Source organism: Amia ocellicauda, chromosome 22 (assembly GCF_036373705.1).
Source record: "Amia ocellicauda isolate fAmiCal2 chromosome 22, fAmiCal2.hap1, whole genome shotgun sequence".
Classification (NCBI taxonomy): domain Eukaryota; kingdom Metazoa; phylum Chordata; class Actinopteri; order Amiiformes; family Amiidae; genus Amia; species Amia ocellicauda.
In genome coordinates, this window is record NC_089871.1 from 15,973,307 (window position 1) to 15,988,496 (window position 15,190).

At 43.3% G+C, this 15,190-nt stretch overlaps 1 protein-coding gene across 1 annotated transcript in view; it reads right to left on the minus strand.

Annotated features, from left to right (window-relative positions):
• Positions 1-1,845: 1,845 nt before the first annotated feature.
• Positions 1,846-15,190, minus strand: part of pik3r2 (phosphoinositide-3-kinase, regulatory subunit 2 (beta)) — a 35,818-nt gene continuing 22,473 nt past the window's right edge. The window contains exons 3-16 of the mRNA XM_066695281.1: positions 12,814-12,906; positions 10,564-10,632; positions 9,151-9,291; positions 8,506-8,704; positions 7,085-7,170; positions 6,475-6,580; positions 5,567-5,665; positions 5,186-5,366; positions 4,727-4,852; positions 4,309-4,451; positions 3,932-4,108; positions 3,546-3,617; positions 2,962-3,135; positions 1,846-2,870 (exon numbers count right to left, since the gene is read on the minus strand). Of these exons, the coding sequence (XP_066551378.1) occupies positions 2,681-2,870; positions 2,962-3,135; positions 3,546-3,617; positions 3,932-4,108; positions 4,309-4,451; positions 4,727-4,852; positions 5,186-5,366; positions 5,567-5,665; positions 6,475-6,580; positions 7,085-7,170; positions 8,506-8,704; positions 9,151-9,291; positions 10,564-10,632; positions 12,814-12,906 (1,856 nt within the window). The 3' untranslated portion in view covers positions 1,846-2,680. The remainder of the gene's footprint in view (positions 2,871-2,961; positions 3,136-3,545; positions 3,618-3,931; positions 4,109-4,308; positions 4,452-4,726; positions 4,853-5,185; positions 5,367-5,566; positions 5,666-6,474; positions 6,581-7,084; positions 7,171-8,505; positions 8,705-9,150; positions 9,292-10,563; positions 10,633-12,813; positions 12,907-15,190) is intronic.

Genomic DNA, 15,190 nt, shown 5'->3' on the forward strand with positions numbered 1-15,190 from the left:
ACCTGTTTAATGAGCAGGGAAAGCCTGAAAAAAGTGAAGTGGGCAGTCAAGGTGACTCAACAAGGATCCTGTAGACAATGAGAAGTGGTTGGATTTCCTCACGGCAGGATTTAGCAAATTAAACAGCCCAGAAATAATACTATGACAAAAAAGAGGGTTCTAATTTCATAACACATTCTGGTTTCAAAACTGCTGCCACCCCTCTGTTCCTGTCAAATCTAAACCTACACCCTTGATTCCGTGTAAGCCGTTTTCAAATCACTTGTAGTTCAAAATACATTGCAGAAGACCATAACATCTAAAGCAAACATGAGGAAGATACAAATGTGATTAGCACTGCTTTTAGTTTGTGGGTGGGTAAAGAACGATGGCTCTCTTCGCTCAAATAAACAAGAAAATCTCAAATGATGGCAGTCAATGTGTAAGGGCAAAAGGCACTTCTGACAACCCTCCCATTGGCTCTCCCAGCCCAAGCATCCTGGCCCCGCTTTGACTGAAGGATCTTTTGCAAAGGACCTAAACCCCACCACGATTATTAATCTGTGCAACTTAATGTCTTTATGAGCAACGCAAAAGGAAAAGAAAAAACAACACAAATCTTGGATTCGCCTAAAAGGTTTTTCAAACGTTATTCATGCTGGTTGTTTTGGGAACTCCTCGCAAGACCTCCGTAATGACACCGAGAGGGGGTCGCTTGACTCCAGAGAAGCTAAAGACACTGTCTGAGCATATGGGCCTGTCAGAATGGGTTTAAACAGCATGGTGGGATGACTAAACATGAATCAAAACAAAGTACCAGTGTCCAACTGAGCTGTCCTCTACCCTCCACCCTTTGTCACACCTGCATCAGGAACAACACAACAGCGCACCCAACGGCTGCACTCCTCCGTTCCTGTACTGCGGTTCGATAGCAGGTTAACTCAAGAAGAGTATTGGCAGCAACTACAAGAAAGTCTACCATGCAAACAGATATTATACCTCCTCAAGCACTTATATGGAGCTGAGAGATATAGTTGTTCTGTTTCTTGTAAATATATCCATCTAAATCTATATAGATATATCTATATATCTATATTATAGATATAGATATATACATATATATATTTATATTAAATGTAATAGTACTGGTATTACCAAGTGCTTAGATAATCTCTTGGTAGAAAAGTTTCCATGCACACACACACACACACACACACACACATATACATTATATATGCATGTTTTTTTGTTGCACCAAAACATTCAAGCTTATAATAAAGGATCAGTTCTTTTGCTACATGAAAGAAGTCCTTCATTTGGCTTGTGTTAACTTGTCACCTTGTTCCCTCCAGCAGAATCCACAATGAAAACAGAAGAAAGCATTTAGCTGACTACATCTATATACTGATCAGCCAATCAATGCCAAAATCACTTATGGTTGCATATTGCAGAAATTGCCTACAGTATCTCAGTTATTTTTTTCTTTTCTTTTTTTTTTCTTTTTAAAGAAATGCAATCTACAGCTCTATAGATTAGCTTGTGTCTAAAAACAAACAAAAATATTATATTACAGTCTGGAAACGGTTAAGCAAATTGAAATAGTAAAACTGGGCAACAACTGCTCACGAAGTCACACTGAGGGCTGAGATTATGTGTAAAGGATTACACAGCTCCACCCACGGACTGTGTCGCTCTGCGAGAGTAAAGTCAGGCCGTCAACACTCACAGCCATTTCCGGTCCAAAGCTGGAGTCTGTCAGTTATTCAGTTAAACTGAAATGTGCGACATCTGAACTCCGAGTACATGCCCAAATATTCCAAGACTTGGGAAAACCAAAAAAAAAAATCAGATAAAAAGAGCAGACAGCAGTGTTCTTTTAATTTATTTGTTTTTGTCCACAAGGCTCTCACAACAGCACCGCCATCTTACAAAAGCTTGAAAGTTCTTTCTCCAAAAAGTCAGGGTTGTTCTGCTTCTTTTGTGATTTTATTTTAAAGAAGGATGCTAACAACAACTAGAATCTGCTCACTGGAGAGATTGCCACTGGATTCCTTTTCACGTCCTCATACGGGGGGGGAGGGAGTTCAAGAAAGATTTGGGCATACAAAATTGTTTTCCTTCGTAAAATGAAGAATGTAAAATGTAAGGAAATCCACAGCAGCTGTTCAACAAGAAAAAAAAAAAAAAAAACAAGTATGAAGAAAGCTTTTATCTTGCAGGTTTCCTGGTCCACTGAAGCGTAGAGCAGGTGGGCCGTGCTGTTCTTGAGCCGTTTAAAAGGAAAAATGAAGCTTTGCAAAATCCTTAACAAATCCAGGGATTAAAAACAAACAAGAAAACAAACGGGGGCCCTCCTTTGTTAGTGGATGCCCGTATCCACGACAGTGCAACCTCCGGACAAGGTCTGATCCACTTCCTTTGATATAGAAAGGGTTTTATGCTAGGATGAAGACGGGAGTCACTTCCTTGGGCTTTACTGCAGGGGACTAGAGTTTTAAGAGTTCACGCTAACCCTACCTCTACACAAGACATGATCGGCCTTAAATTTGTGTGCTTCTTTTGTTTTTGTATGAAGGTCGTTTGTTGTTGGTGTGGGTTCATCTTTTATATATAAAAGTTGGCATATTTTTGTTTTCCTTTTTGTTTCTTTTTTCCCCAGTTTCATCTTGGATGCGGAGGATGTTGGTTGGCACTCAGCCGTTCACCTGGGCTGCTGGGACAGGACAGGACAGGCCAGCGTTACATTCAGAGAGTCATTGTGCTGGACCAGGGAGGTGTGCTTATAGTGGAGGACCAGCTCTTTCAGGGAAGCGTAGAGGTTGTACGGCTCTGCAAATCCATATCCCGTGACGGTCTTGTAGATCACGCAGTGCTTGATATCGCCATCCACGCTACGGAGGAAAACAGAGAGGACGGGGTAAGGGAGAGAGACACCCATGCATAGACCCAGACGCCACACTCGGTTCTGGCAGGTCCACTTACACCACTGAGCAGGCGAAGGAGCCCTTCTGTGACTGGCTGTCGCGAATGAGGAAGGTGCCGTCCCGCTTGCCCCTCAGCAGCTCCTCGGCCTGTGCACGCTTGATGTCGCCCACATACCAGGTGCGTTCGTCATGGTGGGGTAGGTCCTCCTCATCATCCATCATGGAGTACAGACTGGGGAGACAGGAGAGACCACTCAATGGTCAAGATACCCAGCGGCTAAGAGGCATAGAGACGGTCCGGAGCAGCATTGACCCCAATGGTTCAAACTTGACAGCAGGAATGTCAATGCTGGTCCTGGAGAGACCCACTCCAGTAGGGTATATACATTTTATAAAAACATTTAATTCTGATCAGTTTAGTAGCTGTTTTGGTACACTCGGTAATGTAGTGATTGTGTGGGAGAAACACTTGAATACCCTACAGTGATTAAGGACCAGAGTTCCCTCTCTTAACAACACTGTGCATAAATAAATACTAAATCTTCACAGATTCTGGGAGAAACAAAAACTTCTTGTGATTGAATGGGCTCCTATGGCTCAAGAGTCATTGTTGTTGTCGTGAGGGTTTAAGAAAGGACTTACTCCTCAGCTTCGTTCTTGATCCCTAGCCACTCGTTGATCTTCCTCTGCCTGGTGCCCTTCTGTGTCAACCACCTGTAAGACGAAGGAATCCGTGGCAGATGAGTTTTATGAAACAAAATCAATGGAAAACTGTAGGAGAACCCAAGAGCAATCATCAACATCCCTCTCTGAAGCGATGTAGTCGCAAGTGAAGTACAGATCCAACCAGTTTTTTTTAATCATTATCTACAGATACCAACTTGTGGGGCAGAACTCACCGAAAGCAAAGGGGAAACCTGACTCTTGAGAAGCACAAATGTGATTACTGTTCAAATCATGCATGACAAAAGACCCTCGATGTCCTCCACAGGCTTGTATGACAAAACACACAGGGGCAGAACACTTACACCAGGTACTGGTCACGAATCTTCCTCAGCTGCATGAGGTCGGGCTTCAGGCTGTTCATGCGCTTGTCGATCTCCCGGTTGTCCGCCGCCTGGTTCTTCAGGTCCTGCTCCAGCTTCCTCTTGCTGTCGTGGATTTCGGTCACCCGAGACTTCAGCTTCTCTGAGTTGCTCTGGATCCTAATACAAAAAAGGATACACACAAGAGACAATCAACATTCAAGAAAGGGGGCACAATCTTCCCTCAGTACACTGCTCAAGTCTGCCCAAGACCGGCCCTGTAGCCGAGGTTTAACAAGTGCGGTTGTCGCCAGAACAAGAGTCATCAAGCTGTATTAAGTGCCAAGGGGGCCCAGGCAAGTCTTCCCTGCTCTGCTAACCTCTGGATCTCTTTGTCATTGCCTTCTCGGCGGAACCTCTCAATATACTCCTTGCTGTAGCGCTCCTGTGTCTCGCATTGCTCCTCGAAGATCTTAATGGTCTCGTTGAAGGCCTCGATGGCGGTTCTCTTCATCTGTAGCTCCTGGGAGAGGGAAGAAGGTCATTCAGGCCAACTCCACACTGACTGATGAACAAGTGAGTCTCATGCAGCCGAACAGACATTTACACCCTTCCTCTGTTGTACGCAATGACAGAAACCACAGCCACTTAAGACACCATAGTGAAGGTACCTTTTAGGATCACTTGTTTGGCTACTTGGTCATAGCTTGCGATGGATTAGACTTGTACTAACAAGCAGTCAGAGAAATTAAAACCTGCCCTTTTCCAAATATAAAAAACCTGGTCAGAGGGTGGTACCTGGGAGGTGCGGGTGTATTCCTCATACAGGATATCGTATTCGCGACTCTTCTCCTGGTACTGCTCATGATAAACCCGTAGTTGTTCCCCTACTGCCTCGATACTGTCCTCCTTCACCACCTGGTCCTGTAGAGGGAAAAAAATTCACAAACTGAAACCCGCCCTTGACCACTTCAGCTACCACCATTTCAACAACCTTCAATGAATACGGAATAACATTTGTTTCAATTGAAAACCTCCTAGTAACCAAACCAGCGAAGATGAGCCGAATGGCCTCTTCTCATTCGTCTGCACCATTCCTGATATTCAATTCTTTATTCAAATTGAAGGGCAAAGGAAATCATCAACAACACAACAACAAAAATGGCACTCTGTTCACCCATTAACACATGACTGAAGGGCAGAGATACAGTAACTGTGGTATGGTTTTCAGTGAAGTTTAGACACTGGCAGTTTTACCTGTTGGTACTTGGAGATGGGGTACAAAAGCCGGGTGTCCAGTTTGGCGTTGTACTGTGCCAGTGACTCGTGGCGATAGTGATTGATCAGCTCTACCACAGAGAGGAACGTCAGAGGCTCAGAGAATCCATACTTCCCCCCTCGATGGAAAATTTTGATCAGCTTGTTGTTCCCTCCTTTCCTATACACAGAGAAATTAAGCCACAAAATGTAAGCAAGACATTTTAAGGATGTTACAAAAGTCATTATAAACGAATCCCAATGCTTCAAGAACCAAGTTTTTATTTATTTTGCCATTTGTGCTGTACTGTGATGTCACAGGGCTCTGTGTAACACCAAGGCAAACAATATAAAGGTAAGCAGCTGTGATTTGAGACCGACCTGAGGGTGAGGGTGTACTCTCCTTGAACTTTGCTCGAAGCATCCCGAACCAGAAAAGTGCCGTCAGGTGTATCTCGCATTTTCTCATTCACTTCCTCTCTGTAACACCAGACACAACACTTGTTAAATCAAAGGATGGTTATAATATTCATTATACATTTTAACACTTAACTTTTACTCATTCCCATTTATTTATTCATTAGACTCAGACTTTTATCAAAGGTGACTTACTGGGTTTACAGTGACCATATACAGTGTATATTTACAACATGACACACGTGCAGTTTCATTGTTACAACCAATAACCTAGTCTTACAAATTTATTTTTTTCTGCCCCAATTCACCCATTCCCCTTCCCTCACCTTGGTACCTCCAGCCGGCACTGAGCTACACTCTCCACCACACCGAGAACCTAGTGTCCCACTAGCTGGCCACAGTCTCGCACCCAAAAGACGCGAGAGGCTGGATCCTGGAGGACAGTTCCCTGCTTTAGCTGGATCAAGATGCTGAGTCACAAAACCTGAGTTTACAGACTCCTCCCCTGCTGGTTGACTGACCCAACCTGTCCTAAATGATGGCACATCTGCTTTAACCACTAAAAACACACACTCTCACTATTAACTAATGGCCTTGAGTGGAGGCGAACAATCGGGCCTTGGACCCCCAGACATTTAATTTTTCTCCCAGGGAGTTTTATTGTTTTCCTCTCCCCTGCTCTGATGATTATACTGATTGTCATAGTGACTGTATTGCACCTGTCCTTGCTTGTCATATATCTGTGAAAGCAGTGAGTCAGCTTGTTGTAAGGGGGGCAACATCAAAATAAAAACTGATCAAGAAACACTGGAGTGGGCATGCTGCAGAGGGCCAATCACAGGCACCCTCATTTTGAAGCACTTCCTGTTTACCTGGAAATTTCACCCCAGTACCATTCTGCATCGGCCAGGAGGCTACTGTTGCCATTGGTGAGCGAGCTGGTCAAGGCCTTGGTCTTGGGAGGTTTCGGAGGCAGAGCTGTTCAAGACAAGAAACGCAGGGCGAACTGTCAAAACAGGCAACTGTGGTCACCTTATATAGCTTTTCAAAACATCTTCCCTGACAAGCCTATCACGATTAAAGCTGCTTCAAAGACATGCACTGTCTTTTTAATCTTATTTGAATCAATTCCTTTTATTTTTCTTTAGGAATACAAATTATCGTCTACAGTGTAGGTGCTTACTCAAGAATTTATCCCAGAGTATTGGCAATACATCTAATAAGCTCCCACACACCCCCCCAAAAAAAAAAACACACATGTACATTTATTCATACCTTCAGTTACAAACTGCAGTCTTATCATGGTCTTATTTTTTCTCCCTAACTACCGAAGTAAAAGGTCTGCAGTTTACTAATTTACTCATATCAAAATTTACAATCCATCATCTGTCAGGGATAAGTTTGTCTCTGACAAACTACTTTTGACAATGCCCCTAGAAAGTGTGGTTATAAAGCGTTAGGTGCTGATGCTTTTTTCTTTACCTGGTGGGCTCTGTTCCTGCTCCCAGGTCCTCTCTGCCAACAATATCTCCAGCACCAGAACCGGGAGGTCCTGACTCACTTCCAATCTGCCAATCACAACAAGACAGACCAATAACTCAGACCCGTGTAGTTAGGGAGGGGCTAAACTTTTGACAACCTCCTAAGCTTTATCAGCTGGAAATCTACTAGACGGGACACAAGAACAGACTTGTTTGAATCTGAGGCGACCAAGAAGGTTCTGTCAATGTAGTCATCGTGCCACAAAACTCCTTCCTGCAGTGCTTCCAGAATAAAAGCACCATTGCCTCAAAATGGGCTTTTGAGTTTACTAGGGTACGTATTTTATCAGTGCAAGAGGCATGTGCTGTACTGTTCCTCCCCCCTTCTTGGGTCCTACGATACAATGGCACACTAATGAGTAGGAGCGGTGCACACAGCCATTAAAGTTATATGAAAACCATAGTCAAAGCTTGTAAAAATCAATCATTAAGTTCACTGGGAGGAACAAACTACACCTAAATGTACTGAAAGTCCAAAATAAACATGATCTCAGATTGGAAAACCTGCAAAAATGTGGCTCAACTCACTAGTTAATTACTTGGCGCTAAAAAGTAAGATATATTAAATTTAATAAGAGTGGTTTATTTTGGATGTATAAAGCTATTCCCATTTCAATTATCTTCTTGCCCAGTAAATAAAATCTTCTGGAGTTGCTATACAACAGACAATCCATCAGTACAAAAGTACTAGTTGTCCGTTTCCATTTTTTTCTCACATTTTCCTGAAAATCGAACATGTTAAGTTTTTGGGCTTCATTACTTTATATGAACCTCATGCCCCCAAGCAGAAAAAAATAACATTTATATGGGCATGGAGTGCATCACAATCTCCTGGGATGCATCTATTTAGGAGGAAAAAAAAAAAAATCCCACATTTAGATATCCTTCTGAGAAAACCATTTCAGTTTTCTTTTCTGACACCCTCACACAACACAATATCCAGCTCTTTCAAGGAAACCACAGTCCGCCGATGTCGCCTGTGGCCAAAAAACACAGCACTGAACCTCGAACCCACTGCTCGCTTCCCGACACCGCCCTGGCGGGATAACCAGATGCAACAGATCTGCTATTTCTGACTCTTAGCCCTGAGCTTCTGCACTTTCACTCAACGTTTTCCACACCGGCCCTTTTTACTACGCTAAGAAGATGTTAAAAAACCTTGGAGAAGAGAGAGGTTGAAGTGCACAATACCAGTACTCTCATGGGTTTTTTTTGGCCGCTGGCGTCTGCCTCTACAAAACCAGAAAAGTTAAGGCCACCCTGGGACACGCAGCAAGTTTCAGACTCTGGATTTTATGCACTGCATGTTCCCACAGACGTGTCCACTTGCCCGTGGTTGTTTAAGTCAGAACACTGACTTACCCAGTGCCAGCAAGCCGGAGCAGCAGTGGGCCGAAGATCTGGCCGAGGGTGGGGCCGTCCAGGCCGTTTCTCTCTGAGTTCTGGCACACTTTGCCCAGGTGGCGGAGCAGGTACTGCAGCGTGAGGAGGTTCTGCAGGGGCACGGCCGGGGACTCCAGCACTGACATCAGCGGTTTACAGTTCTCCAACCTTACAGCTTCTGTCATACAAATGCCAAGGAAGAGCGCATGCTTCAGAAATGACACTTCATGCATGATAAAGTGTACATTTTATTGTGATTTTCACCCATTCAACCTGAACTGAAAACAGCCACTAAATAGAAAGTGTTACCTTTCTAATCAAACCAAAGTTAACAGAACAGGGGGAGGTTTCTGCCAGGGCCTGGACAACTACCAAACCTCATTCAGACCCTACACCAAGACTGGTCGCCAATACTGTGGACCAGAAACACCACTTTCTGTCCACATAATGTGTCAGCATTTAGCCGTCTTCTATTAATTAATAACGGAGGAATCTCTCATATTGTTCGAACTCCACACTTATTCGATAATATATTCGATTAATGGTTTATTTTTTAAAATGCTATAATAAGTTTGCCGTTAAAAGGCAGGTGTCAGAGTTAGGAGGACCTTAACCTAAACCTACCTGTTCCTTGCTGCAGTGTGGTCTGGAGGTCTGGATAGACGGACGCTGGGATGACCGGGGTGGGCAGAGCCTGCAGGTACCCTTTGAGAGCCTCAGTCAGCACCTGGATGTCAAATTGTCCCACGTTCCCAGTAGACAGCTCTGGACATAGGACACAATGTACAGATGAGAGCCTGGCCTGCTGTGGTTTTAAATCTTTCAATTTTAAAAAGCTGTTGGTGCCGTGCCTTGAGAAGTTTAATTTATCCCACGGTAAGCAGAATAAAAGACAAAGATGCAACAGTTAAGTTGTGCTTAAAGGTCAGTTGCCTCCCAAAAAAAAATGGGTCTCAAGGATGCAAAACAGAAACAACAGGTGTTTCAGTTTGCCTGCTAAAATTTCACATCGCTGTACCCACGTCTGAGGCTGCTGAAACAAAGGATTGTGTCTGGGCATGTCAGAGGGTAACTCTGAAAGGAGCAGCAGCTGATAACTGTGGCCCTTACAAGCCATGACTTGCCGAATCCTTCGAGGGCCAACACAAGCCCTGGCAAGGTGCTACTCAGAACAAATGGCCTATTCACAAATTCAAAGTGTGACAAAAATAAATACAGGCAATCTAATCGTAAAAAAACATAAATGGGAGGACTATTGCATGCTTGGCTTTGGCATTTTTCACGACAGCAAAATGTTGCCTCACTTAGAAGCTTGGACACCCTTTTCTACCATCAGAACTGGTGAGAAATATAGGGGCCTGCAGAGAGGGCTACACCAAAAATGACCCACATTACAGGTAACATCCTACCACCAACAGGGTACAAGAGAGTCTTATTGACCGCTCTCTGTTCTTATCTCTATTCCTAACAAGGGATACATTATTGTGACTGCTGGCTTGTCGCTCCTCTTTCCATCTTCCCTCAAAAGATCACAAACACTTAATTATTCAGCTGTTTCATTTGGGAGGATTTATGGAGATCACACCCCAGTCATGAGCTACGCTGACTGTGGTAATCCTGGGTCACTTGAGTCCAGAGTGAGGGAAGAGCAAGCCCACAAAACAGTCTAATTTTCCCCTGATATCCAAAGCAGATCAAAATAGTTAAAAAAACTTTAGACAAGGGAGGATTTATGAAAGCATAAACCTATTTTTAGAACTGAAAGAGTGGACTAACAAGTACACATGGCCTGTGGAAATGCTAAAAGACAGGAGTAATTGGGGGAAACAAATGCGTGGTGCACCAGGTTCGGAAGCATACAGAAAACAATATGGAACAACCAGAAAAGCAAGACAGCTTAGTGCATGTATAAAAACTACTTTTCAGCCCATGCCACCGCCACTGTATAAAGTACTTTGCAATATCTTGGCATGATATGGAGGTTTGCTGTACACTCCTGCTTGCTTTCTTTGGGAATGAAAGCACTTGCGTTCTTACCGAGACTCAGTCTGTGATCAAAGCCAGCTGAGGAGACAGACGTCCGGTACAGGGTCTCACTGTCCAGACCTAGAGGGGAGACAAGATATTAGCTCATCTCCTGAAAATAGTGTTCCTTGGTCGTGGGGTTTGGCAACAGCACATAAACCTGCAAAATACAGCCGGGGAGGTTATAAATACACTGGGAAGAGGCTTGGGGGCTTTGATACGTAGATCGGGTTGAGGATTTGTGTCACCAGAGACCAGGGAGGCCCTTTCTGAAGTGTTAAGACCATAGACTTAGGATCCAGACAGCTTGATGCTCCCTGCGTCTGGCTCTGGGATTAAGAAACGAGAGCAAGACGTCCATTTTTGAAACAGGGTTTCTGAAACTGAGACGTAGGTGAACAAAAATACAGTTGGGCCTCTTTATGCAGCCCACGCTCTCGCATATTGCCAATTTTCCCCTCTTGGAAAACAACGCACTGATTGATGTATATATCACCGTGTTTACAATCAACGCCTATCTAGCTGTCAATTTTGATGCCTTTTCCACACTTGGCAGTATAATAAGAAAAACCTGACAATACATTTAAGAAAATATCCCAGGTACAGAAGCCAAAACGTTAGCATTAATTTCACCACAGTATCAGCTACTCTGACCAGATACAGTATATATTTGACTCAGAGCCAACACAACAAAATGAGGTAGGGTGAGGTACGGAGAGGAAGTCAGTGAGACAAAGCCAGTATGAAAGACAGTAGCACACTGCCATATTAAAATTAGCAGTTATTACAAAGAAATTATAGGGATACATGTAAACAACAAAGCAGAGAAACTTTGTGTGTGGTTTTTTGGGCTTGAGTTGAATGCATTCTACAGGCACTTAAAATCTTCCCACAACACAAACTACTAAGCATCACAATCAAACTCTACTCAGCCATGTTAGTCAGTTCTGGCCATGTTTTAAGACAGACTGCTATGTAGGTCCATACTTTGACAGTGTTTTCCCTGCATACATTCAGGTAGCTAGGTGAAATGACCTCACTATGTCAATTTGTTATCTATGCAGGATTTGAAAGCCCCCCTCTCTGGAATTACCCAGTCCTCTGCAAATGCCATTTAATTAAAAACCAAAGCATTACTTCTTCAAGACGTCACAATTTCATTGGCCTTGCTTATAAGGGCCACACTTAGTCGTAGACCTCACAGGCCATATTTGCAAAGGGCAGAACCCTAAAGTAATCACACGCACGTCAAAAAGACAATTAAAAATAAATAAACACAATTAAACTAACATTTAAGCAGAGTGGAAATAAATTAGGGGGTTAAGTGACCCTGGTGTAGATATTGTCAGAATTACAATTCTGCTGAGTCACACAGTTCTTGGGAAAAAGTAGGACGTACAGTAAAGCCACCAAAAAGCAGGCAAAGGCGTCCAGTCTAATCTCCCTGCAAGAGCTAATTTCATATCAGGGGTTTCCAAGGGCTCAGTGCGGGGACAGTGCGGGGACAGTGTGTATGTCATTACTGTCCAAAAAATCCCAGAGATTTACTCTCTGGGAAACCATGTTACAATGAAAACCTCCTCACAGGGTGTCATTAGCTTCCCATTGGTCTTCATCCATAGCAATTCTGACATTGTTCATTTCCTCAGCCTGCTAAAGATTTGCCCTTAAAAGTGTGGAGAGATCTTTCTTTCTCTCTCTCTCTCTCTCACTCACTCTCACTCTCTCTTCTCTCCCCCCTGTCGGGCAGGGGTAGAAGTCTAAGAAAGAAGAAGTCTAAACCAAACATCTTGAATGTAGAACCTGGCTATTGTTACAAAACTCTTTCTTCTGTAGGCTGTTTAATGACTAAATGCATACGGTGACACTGTGCAGCCTCTCATGTCACACAGTAGGGGATTTTGCAGTCGATGTGTCAGGAAGCAGGTTTCTATTAAGAGCAATTAAGCCATAATTTGTGACATTTACTACTGTAGTGTGGTTACCTAAACTCACTCACTGCTATTCATGTTGATTTAGATCACAAACGGGGATACAGGGAGCTCCATTGTAAACAGAGAAGAGCAAAAATGTATTATACAAGTGGAGAGGAACAAAACGGTAGGTCATTTTGGTGTCATTCCCCAGAACAGCAATCTGGTGCCAAAGAAAATGTGCGTGCGTATTAATCTACCCAGGAAGTCCACGTATGCTGCCAAGGGGTAAGTTCATGCTGTTATTTTGACCCCCCTGTCCTCTCTCCAGTGCGTCACAGTATTTTACCTTTCTTCTCGATGGCTTCCACCAACTTGACCATAATTGGGGGAGCACTTTCGGGTGGTGCAAACTGCTCCGTCAAATCCAGGATAGAGATGGCTGAAAGACGGGGGGGGGAGAGAAGGAAATAAGAAGGTTACACATCTGCAATTACGGGAAGAGTTCAGAATGGTTGCTGACTTCACAAAGAATGCTATTGTTCCAGTGACTGTTATGTCATGATGTCATGCTGTAATTATGATTGGTTCGTTTTTGAGGGTATTATGGTCTTGAAAGTGAGTTCTCTCCTTTCCTTTTGTTATTTTCTTGGCTATCCTGTGTCTGTCTTTGAAAAGGAAGGAACACATCTATAGCTGATGCACTATGTAGCTATGTCCTGTAATAATGAAGCCAAAAGACAAACTATAAGCACCCTAATAGAACCCTTTGTTCTGAGAAAGGCTCCCTATATAGTTAAAATAAACTCAACAAAACAATGAAACAAATTCAACTTGAGTGACAAAGTAACCAAGACCATTCTTTTGTATTTGCTGCCACATTTGCATGGGACTAATGCATTGCCTCAGTGAATGCTATTTAAAGAGTAAGTTAAAGTGATTTAATTTGACATTACCATTGCATTTTACTCAGCCCAGCTGTTATTCTTTAATTACCAGTGTAATTAGCTTTTTTTGCACACAACCATTTATAATTAAGGCAAACACTAGAGAATATTGCAAAAAAAATAACAACCAAAAAACTTGTACTGCTTTAAAAAGTGTTTTAAACAACCAAGACAATAACTAATTAGACCACTGCTCTTCAGAAAACGTGGCGATGGACTCATATTGTTGCTTTCTAGGAGTTTCTGGAGATATATGCAACGATTTATTAATAAGTGACAAAATGACCAAAATCGGTGTGCATGTTGGGAGGGGGAGGGACCCAACAATGATTCAAAGAGACCGAGAGGATTGTCTTCAGAAACACAGATCTGACTTTTGAGGGTCACTCAAACCTCAAACGATGACTGAAGGGCGAATGAGTGTCCATTTAGAGTCCAACGTCACATCACCCAAAGTCAAGATGGAAATTAAAGTTTAGTCTTCCACGCTTGCGATTTGTTTATAAAAAAATTAAAATAAACAGGAAAAAGATGAATACACATGACACGGGCAAACTTCACAGAAGACGTTGCCCCTTTAAGAGTCTCGCTGTAATTAAAGCAGTCTTTAAGTGATTCCACTCTGACTGAAGTAGGCCTCCAATTCCTTCTATTTTTGGGCTGGTTTGCCGGGGCCTTTGCGTGAGGAGGCTGAGAAAGACTCGGCGAAGCACAATAAAGGATTTCAATAAAACCCTGAACAGGCAAAAAAAAAAAAAAAAAAAAAAAAAGGGGGGGGGGGGGCAAAAAAAAAAAAAAAAAAAAAACACACACACCATGGCTCTCATCCAGAGCCTCCTTTTCAGTGGAAACCGCAAAAGCACAGAGCTTGGCAGTGTGAGGCTCCTGGCAGCGCAAAGCTAAACCACGTCTGATTATTAATTTTGGAGTTCAGACAAAGTGCCATGTCAGCACATTCCAAAACTCCACTGCATGTTAAACATGGAAACTTTACTGCTTTCCACACACCGGGGGCTCCGTGCCACAGCCCTATATACCCATCCCCGGGGGGGGGGGGGGGTGGAGATGCAAAGTTTTTTTGCATATACCAACCCCCCCCCCCCCCACCAGCCCTGCCCCCCCATCTGTAATGTATATAAGGGTGGAGCAGGTCAAATGGAGAAAGTGCCAGTAAAAAGTTCTTTCAAAGGCCTCACTTTGAAACAACTTTTCCAAAAAATAATTCTCTCTCTCTCACCCCCCCCAACCTCATTCCCCAACTCCCTTCTCCCTCTTTATCTGGCTTAACACTTCCACTGTAGAGTTTAACTCGACAGCAAAAGAAAACACAAGAATTTTCACATTTTGGCGAAGCACATTCTTCTGTCACTAAGCAGAAAAGGTCATTAGAAATCCACCTCGGATGCCAGACAACCACTGCAAAGGGTCCATCGCTCTGCACTGCCTGGGTTTCAAAGGAACTCTGGTTCAGCAAAAATAAAATGCAGCACCACTTCTATTCGAACAAACCCCCGTATTTCTATAGCTGTGATTTGCTGTGCATGTGAATTCAAAGCGGTGGGGCTGAAAATACTGGAAAACTGTCCGAACAGGCCTGGTGGCGTCTAATCTTAGCGCTGGGTTTAATGCATCCCACATGCCATTAATCTAAAACAAAATGAGAAAAGGAACGCAGGGCTGCGAATGGCAAAATAATCCTGGAATACTTCGGAAGTCTGGTGTTGATCAACTTGACAAACCAGATGGAATCATGGATCAGCATAAGTAGCACAGTTGTGT